This window comes from Hemiscyllium ocellatum, chromosome 24, assembly GCF_020745735.1.
Source record: "Hemiscyllium ocellatum isolate sHemOce1 chromosome 24, sHemOce1.pat.X.cur, whole genome shotgun sequence".
NCBI classification, from domain to species: Eukaryota; Metazoa; Chordata; class Chondrichthyes; order Orectolobiformes; family Hemiscylliidae; genus Hemiscyllium; species Hemiscyllium ocellatum.
Window position 1 is genome coordinate 29,366,785 of NC_083424.1, and position 8,413 is coordinate 29,375,197.

Below are 8,413 nucleotides of genomic sequence, written 5' to 3' on the forward strand. Positions count from 1 at the left end.
GGTCAGAACTTTGAGTATAGGAGTTGGGAGCTCATGTTCTGGCTGTACAGGACACTGGTTAGGCCACTTTTGGAATGCTGTGTGTGATTTTGGTCACCTTTCTATCGGAAGGATGCTGTTAAGCTTGAGATGTAACAGAAAAGATTTACAAAGGTGTTGCTAGGGCTGGAAGGTTTGAGTTCTTGGGAGAGGCTGAATAGGTTGGGGCTTTTTTTCCCTGGGACATCAGAGGCTGATGGATAACCTTTTAGAATCATATGAGGCATGGATAGGGTTAATAACTAAGGTCTTTTTCTGAGGATGGCAGAGTCTAAAACTGGAGCGCATAGGTTTAAAGTGAGAGGGGAAAGATTTAAAAAGGACCTCAGGGGTAAGTTTTTCACGCAGAGGGTGGTGCATGTATAGAATGAGCTGCCAGAGGAAGTGGTGGAGGCTGGTAAAATTGCAGAATTTCAAAGACATCTGAATGAGTATGTGAATAGGAAGGGTTTAGAGGGATATGGGTCAAATGCTGGCAAATGGGACGGGGTTAGATTGAGGTTGTTGATTTTCACCCAGGGAAGAACAGAAGCTAGATAGGTGATAACAGGAGTAGCTGAAAATGGGATGACTGTGCTGAAAGTAACCCATTTCATGGCAGGAGCTGGAGTTGTGAGGGTAGGTAATAGACAAGGAAAGAAGTGTTCATGTTCTGAAATTGTTAAATTTGATGTTGAGTCCTAAAGGCTGTAAAGTGCCTCAGTGCAAGATCTGGTGATGTTGCTCCAGCTTGTGTTGATTTTCACTGGAACACTGCAGCAGGCCTGAGACAGAAATGTTGACATGAGGACACAGTGGTGTGTTGAAGTGACAAGCAACTGAAAGCTCGGGGTCATTTTTACAAACAAAATGGAGGTATTCCACAAAGTGGTCACCCAGTCTTGTGTTTTGTCTCCTCATTGTGAAGGATACCACATTGTGAGCAGCAATTTATTTACATATGCTTTGTTTATATTGGAGTTACTGTTAGAAGGCCAGTACACCACTGCCATTGATGATTTCTTTCCCCTACTATTCATCATCTCCATCCAAACTTAATCTCCTGAACTAAGGTCATCTCTAACTATTTAACCAATGCTATCATTGATTAATAGTGTTACCCCTCCGCCTTTATTTAGCTTGCTATTGTGCCTTGAATATCATATACTTAACCATCAGGTCCAATCCTGTCATTGTGCAGCCATGTTTCTTAAATAGCTATCGAATCATATTTATTTATTTCAACGTGCCCTTCCAATTCATTAGCTTATGCACATTCTGATATAGAATCTTTAGTTTTGTTTTCATGTTATCTTTGCAACAGCTCATCTTCACTGTTAGTAGATTCTCAATCCTTTTGGCCGTTCTCTGTATCTCATTTCCCAGATTCACCACTGGGTATTGCTCATTCAGTTAAACAGCTGATAAGCTGCCCATGTTAAATTGACGCTGCCTGACCCCAGCAGTCCAGAAGATGGGTAAATGCTGCCAAGATTAACCTTATCTCGTGCACAATCTGCACTTTAACCTCTGCTGTCCTTTGATGAGCTTTCAACATCAGGTTCAATGTGGTCAAAGGATCAGTCATATCAGATCAAGGAAGCAGATCTCACAAAATCAGACAGGATCAACGCATTAACAGTTGGATGAGTTCTGTTAGTGGATTACCTTTTAAACATATTTGAAATTTGCTTGATAAGTCAATTACAAAGTAATTATTTATATCATTTATGGTGTATCATTTAAATATATGTTTTCAGATTATACAATCTTCTCTTCCCACTTCCAATTAGCATTATGATATTTTTCTTCCTCTCACTGTAGGATACACGTCATTTCCACTTATTTCTGCTTGAGCCCTCTTGCAGCTCCTTTGAGACCAGAAGCATTATATGAGATACTGTGGAACATCTGGGGCATGATTACAAAGACATCTCCATTGCATTTTCCTATTGCCCGACTGATGTAGACTCCAGGAGCATTCAAAGCTCTCAACGATGGGCTAACAATGTTTTTATTGGAACTGGTTTTAATTCAGGACCACAACATTGAACCTGATCAAATGAGCAAACAAAGAGAAAATACCCTCATACATCTTCTCCAATGTGTACACGACTGCTTGATGTTTCATTGCCAATCGATCAAGGGTGCCCAGGCAAGAAGATTGTGATATTGTGGTAAGTACAGTAAGTGTTTTCATACATATATCACATCCTGAGACAGACTATTGATCTTATGCTTCTAGGAATAATTCAAGGCTAAGTGAGCATTGACAGAATTCAAACTCAGCAACTTCTGGCCGAGAGTCAATTCCTCATCCAGCTCAATTATTAAAGAGCTTCATCAAATATAATGAAAAGGAAAAGAAAAAAGTTTTCTTAACGTAGGAAATGATAACTACATCTTTAAATAGTTTGTAAAGGAAATAATCACAATTTTGTATGTTCACTGTGCCAAACCTACAAACATTGTGACACAAAAGGAGTCTAGTCGGCTCATTATAGCTATCCTGACTCCGAAACAGCATTCCATTCAAATTCCACTTACCTACTCTCGGTCTATCAACATTTTCTTTTACAAAATGTGATGAGGATTTCTGCCTATACAATCTTTTCAGTTTTCAGATTCCCAATGCTTTTTGTGAGAAAATAATTCCTCTGAACTCAGCTCTAATCCTTCTACCAATTAGTTTAAATCCATAATCTCTCATCATTAAAGGAAATAGATTCTTCAATTAAACCTTGCCACAGCCTCCTGTGTTCAAACAGTAAATGATCTCCGTTCATAGTTAAAATTCTTCATTTTCGGCAACATCCTTATAAGTTTGCGTATGACATGAAGATTGGTGGATATGCTGATAATTGTGAAATGATACAACAGGATATAGATAGATTGGTGACTTGGCACAGAAATGGTGGATGGAGTTTTATCCAGAGAAATGCTGAGGTGATGCATTTTGGAGGATCAAACTTAGGTGTGAATTATACTGTAAATGGCAGAACACTTAGGAACATTAACATACAGACTGTCTGGGTGGGCAGGTCCACAGTTCCCTAAAAGTAACAACACAGGTGGCAAAGGTGATTTAGAAGGCATATAGTATGCTTGCCTTCATCGGCCAGGGCATGGAGTACATGAGTTGACAAACCATGTTGCAGCGATATAAAATCCTTGTTAGTCCACCTTTGGAGTATTATGTGCAGTTTTGGTCACCACATTTCCAGAAAGATGTGGAATCTTTGGAGAAAGTGTAGAGCGGGTTCACCAGGATGTTGCTTGGTCTCATTGGAAAGACAATGGCTGAGAGGAGATCTGATAGAGGTATACAAAATTATGAGGGGCATAGATAAGATGGATAGTCAGAGGCTTTATCCCAGGGTTGAAGTTTCAATTACAAGGGTGCCCAAGTTTAGGGTGAGGGGGAAAAGGTTAGGGGAGATGTGCAAACACGTTTTTCACACAGAACGCACTGCCAGAAGATGTAGTGGAAATAGGCACATTGGCGACATTTAAGGGGCATCTGGAAAGGGTGAGAATAGAGGGATAGGGACTGAATAAGGGCAGAAGGTTTGTATTTGAGTTTATTTCGGCCATGATGATCGGCCCAGGTTTGGAGGGCTGAGGGGCCTGTTCCTGTGCTATACTTCTTTGTTCTAAATTTCCTTCGTACCCGCTCCACTGTGGTCACATCCTTCCTTTGTGGTGGTGATCCAAACTGTCTGCAGTACTCTAGCTGTGGTTGAATCAGTTTTTTATGTAGTTAATACATATCCACTGTGTTCTTATACACTGCATTTAGTTGATAAAGAAAAGCACACCATATCCCTTCTTAACCACCTTATCCAGCTCTCCCAATCATTTCAGGACTTTATGTATAAGTTTGTACATCAAGGTCCTTCTGTTCTTCTATGCTTTTCGGTACCTTAAGGCAGCATGGTAGCACAGCGGCTCAGTAGTTAGCACTCCTGTCTCACAGCATCGGAGATCTGGGTTCGATTCCAGCCTCGGGCAACTGTCTGGGTGGAGTTTACATGTTCTCTCTGTGTCTACGCAGGTTTCCTCTGGGTGCTCTGTTTTCTGCTGACACGTTAGGTGGATTGGTGATGCTAAATTGCCCATAGTGCCTAGGATGTACAGGCTAGGTGGATTAATCATGGGAAATGCAATGTTACAGGGATAGGGTAGGGGGATGGGTCTGGGTGAGATGCTCTTCAGAGGATCAGTATGGATTTGATGGGCTGAATGGCCTGCTTCCACACTGTAGAGATTCTATGACAAAGCAGCCTGCTTAACTGGTACCACATTCACTCCCTCCATCACTGATACTCAGTGACAGCAGTGTGTACTATCTACAAGATGCACTGCAGAAGTTCACAGAGATCTTTAGACAGCACATTGCAAACCCACAACCACCTCCACCAGAAAGAATAAGAGCTGCAAACACCTGGGAATATCACAACCTGCAAGTTCCTCTCCAAGCCACTCACTATCCTGACTTGGAGATATACTGTTGTTCCTTCACTGTTGCTGGATCAAAATCCTATAATTCCATCCCAAAGGGCATTATGGACCTATCTACAGCATATGGATTGCAGTGATTCAAGAAGGCAGCTCACCCCCCTCTTCTCATGAGCAACTCGGGAAGCTCAATAAACAGTAGCTTGAAAAAAGCCTGTTCAGACATATTATAACATATCTTTAGTGCAGGTGGGTATTGATCTCAGGCTCTGTAGTTCAGAAATAGGGACGCTACCACAGTGTAAAAAATCTTCTCCTTCCTGGTGTCCAGGGTATACTGAAGACTATGGGACATGTAATCAATCCAAGATTGAACAATCAGCTCAATTAACTCTTCAACAGCTAAAAGAGGTTGCTAAAATATATTCAATAAATCAGTCTTTGCGTACTGTCATAATAATAAACCATGTTTTAAAATTACTGTGACACTGCTTTTATATCATAAAATTTTAAAAAATGTTACACATAGTTTAAATAGACAGGATCTGCACAGGGAGTGCATATTTTTGTAAATTTAAGCTATTTTAGTTCACTATATTAACCCGTTTGGATAAAAAATTGTCTACACCTCTGAGGGAAGACAGATATAGCAAATTTCCAGATCGTTGGTATATTAACATTAGTTCATACCCTCATATATGTTTGTGACTTTTCACTCTCTTTCAGAGACAGTGCTGCTTTTGTTTTGTTCATGATGTATTTGAAGAGAAAAAGAAAAACATTATGGCTTGCTTTAATAGCATCGGCTTGTGTGCTATTTTTCAAATGGCAAGCTGGGATCAGAGCAACTGAGAAGAATCATGAAAAAGAACATTCTACTTTGGTCCCTGAAGCAAGCAGAAATATAACCAAAACTTCTCAGTGTTTACCAAATAAACGATACGCCAACCAGTCTTCAAACCTACCCAAGATGTATCAGAATTTCCTGGAATATAAACACTGCCAGACCTTCCAAGCTTTGCTGAAACCAAAGGGATGCTCCCAAGAATTGTTTTTATTATTAGTTATTAAGTCTAAGGCACCCAACATAGACAGGCGGGTCTCAATTCGACATACATGGGGAAAAGCAGGGGTTATTAATGGAGTTGAAGTCAAATTAGTTTTTTTGTTGGGCATTACAGAAAAATTCCAAGGTCAGCCACTCCATCAGTTAGTGGCAACTGAATACAAACTCTATGGTGACCTCCTTCAATGGGACTTCCAGGACAGTTTCTTCAATTTGACATTGAAGGAGATTCATTTCCTCAGATGGTTTGCTGCAGATTGTTACTCAGCAAAATTTGTCTTGAAGGGAGATGATGACGTCTTTGTGAACACATTAAATGCAATTGAATATCTCAAGGATTTTCATCCAGATCATGATCTCTTTGCTGGGCACATTATTCACAATGCAATCCCCAAAAGAAATAAGAAAATTAAGTACTTCATTCCTAACATCATGTATGAAAATAAATCATATCCTCCCTATGCTGGAGGAGGTGGTTATGTAATGTCCAGGAAAACTGTATTACAGCTGCATCGGACTGCAGCAAAAGTGGATCTCTTCCCAATAGATGATGTGTTTGTTGGCATGTGTTTGTTGCAATTGGGGTTAACGCCAATTTCACACATTGGCTTCAAGACACTTGGTGTACCTAAACCATTCAATTTTGATCCATGCTTATATAACAATCTCATAGTAGTGCACAAACTAAACCCAGCACAAATTTGGATTATGTGGAGCCTTGTGAATGACCCTCGCTTCAAATGTGCTAAAAAAAAAATGAAAACAGTAGACACAGAAAACTGAATTTCAATTTTATATAACCTCTGAAAACAGTGCTGAAATAGCAGAGTGCTAAGAAAGTGGGGACCAAATTTTATAAAATTTGTCACATAAAGTGCAGATGGGTAGCACATGCAAGGCACAATAAGACCAAGGATGAGAGGGGGAAAAGACATGTTTATATTGATATGTATCACTTATGCTGTGGTAATAAGATTGCTGTCATTGTCATTTTAAAGGTAAGGCTGTATTTTATACTGTTCCCTTGGTATGTGCCTCGCTAGTCAAAAAAAAATTGGACATTCTATTGGAAACTGGAGGTCTTAAAAATGTATAGCACAAACAAAACACAACCATAGGCCTTCAATAATCAAATGCATTTGCTTGAATGTAATTGTGTAACACAAACATAGATTATTTTTTAACCTGTGCATTTCCCAGATGAAGAGAATATTAGAATACAGACAGTGTCCTGGAATGCTTTTGCTATTCTTCTTTCTTTTAATTTGTCCATGACTCTTTTCCTTTGACCAACATTCAAGAATTTACTTCCAAAAGCAGTGATTGTTCTTGACAGTGGGTCTTGGCAGATTGGTGTTTTCCAATGGGTGTTTTCTCTCTACCTTTTTCAACTCATTACCAATCCAGATTTCATACTCTCTACCTTACTCTGGCTCACTGTTCCCCATTTTCACTCCAATGCCTTGTGTTTTCCATGACTACTGTATTCTGGTCAAATTGCCTTACAGTCTGTCCCAATGAGGGCACAAATTTACTGCATAGGATGGGCCTTACTGCAAAAAATTGAGACAGTTCAGCCAGTAATCAAAATCAGACAGGAGTGAAAAAACACACCACTCTCACAGGAAGAGAACGAATGAAGAAGATCTGGAAAAAGATAGAAGACAGAGAGAAAAGGTGAAGTACATGGAGAGAAAGAAGGAAACAGTGGAAAACAAAGGGAGTAAGAGACAAGCCACTGGGAAGCAAAAGGAGATGACAGAATGTATAAATAAACAAAACAATAGAAAGAATATAAGTGTTTGTGTAAAATGTCAGATTTGCTTGCAATGTGTTTCTATTGTAAAGTACTATGAACTCAACCATATATTTAATTGACAATGTTATCTCAACAACAGTGTGATTAAAAAAGCTTCATTGTTTACAAGATTATTGATGGGCCATCTAAAGGTAACAGACAAAAGAAACTCTCCAACACCTTCTCACTAGAAACAATGTAATTCACCTAAAGGCTGGATTAGCTGTCCAGGTGTTCATGCTTTCTGTGGGTATATGAAGTATAACCTTGTGTCATAGTAGGCATTAGGCATTTACCCTTTGTGTGAAAAATCGTAGCTTAATTCACTGTGTGCTACGTAGTAGAAGACTGCTCCCGTATCATGATTAATGTTATTCTATATCTTTATCTAAACCATCACAGATACAAAAAAAATCATCTGCTCTTCCTATCAGAAGTGTGTTGATTGTTGACGTGATGAGGCAACTTTTGTGTTTCCTTCATTGGCTCCATCAGCTATAACAGGAACTATTTGTCTTTCAGGATGATTTGAGGAACTCTTCCAATTGCCAAATACATTTCAGTATATCCATCCCCATAAATCACCGTTAATCATGCTATGTTCCCTTCCTTAATCTATTGGGATATTTATCTAGAAGTTGCTTTTAGACCTTTGAGATGAGTGATCTGTGAAACAATTTATATTGGTGACAGCCCTCTCTGCAGTATTTTAACAATGCATGTATATACTTCACTTGTTACTGGTTTATTTACTTACTGATTTGCAGTTTAGATAAATTATAACTTTAATCAATGACAAACTGTAATCGTTTTCTTTGGTTAAATTTGTACAGAATGTATACATCCTAGGAGCATTTGTTGTACAATGGTAATGTCCCTGTCTCCAGGCCAGGAGACCTGGATTCAAGTCCCACCTGCTCCAGAGGTGTGTAATAACATCTCTGAACAGATTGATGAGGAAGCATATTTTGATTGTGAGTGTTCTGTCATCCTGTAGATGGCAGCAGAGTCTCAGATTCAAATGCACAGTACAGACAGGGAGGTAAACTTCCTACAAATTTTATGCCTGTTTT

At 39.2% G+C, this 8,413-nt stretch overlaps 1 protein-coding gene across 1 annotated transcript; it reads left to right on the forward strand.

The window, feature by feature from the left end:
- The first annotated feature begins 5,259 nt into the window (after window positions 1–5,259).
- LOC132827459 (N-acetyllactosaminide beta-1,3-N-acetylglucosaminyltransferase 4-like) lies at window positions 5,260–6,325 on the forward strand. The gene is made up of 2 exons (XM_060844145.1): window positions 5,260–5,266; window positions 5,310–6,325. Exons 1-2 carry the CDS (start codon window positions 5,260–5,262, stop codon window positions 6,323–6,325), a joined length of 1,023 nt encoding a protein of 340 aa, XP_060700128.1.
- The last annotated feature ends 2,088 nt before the right edge of the window (window positions 6,326–8,413 follow it).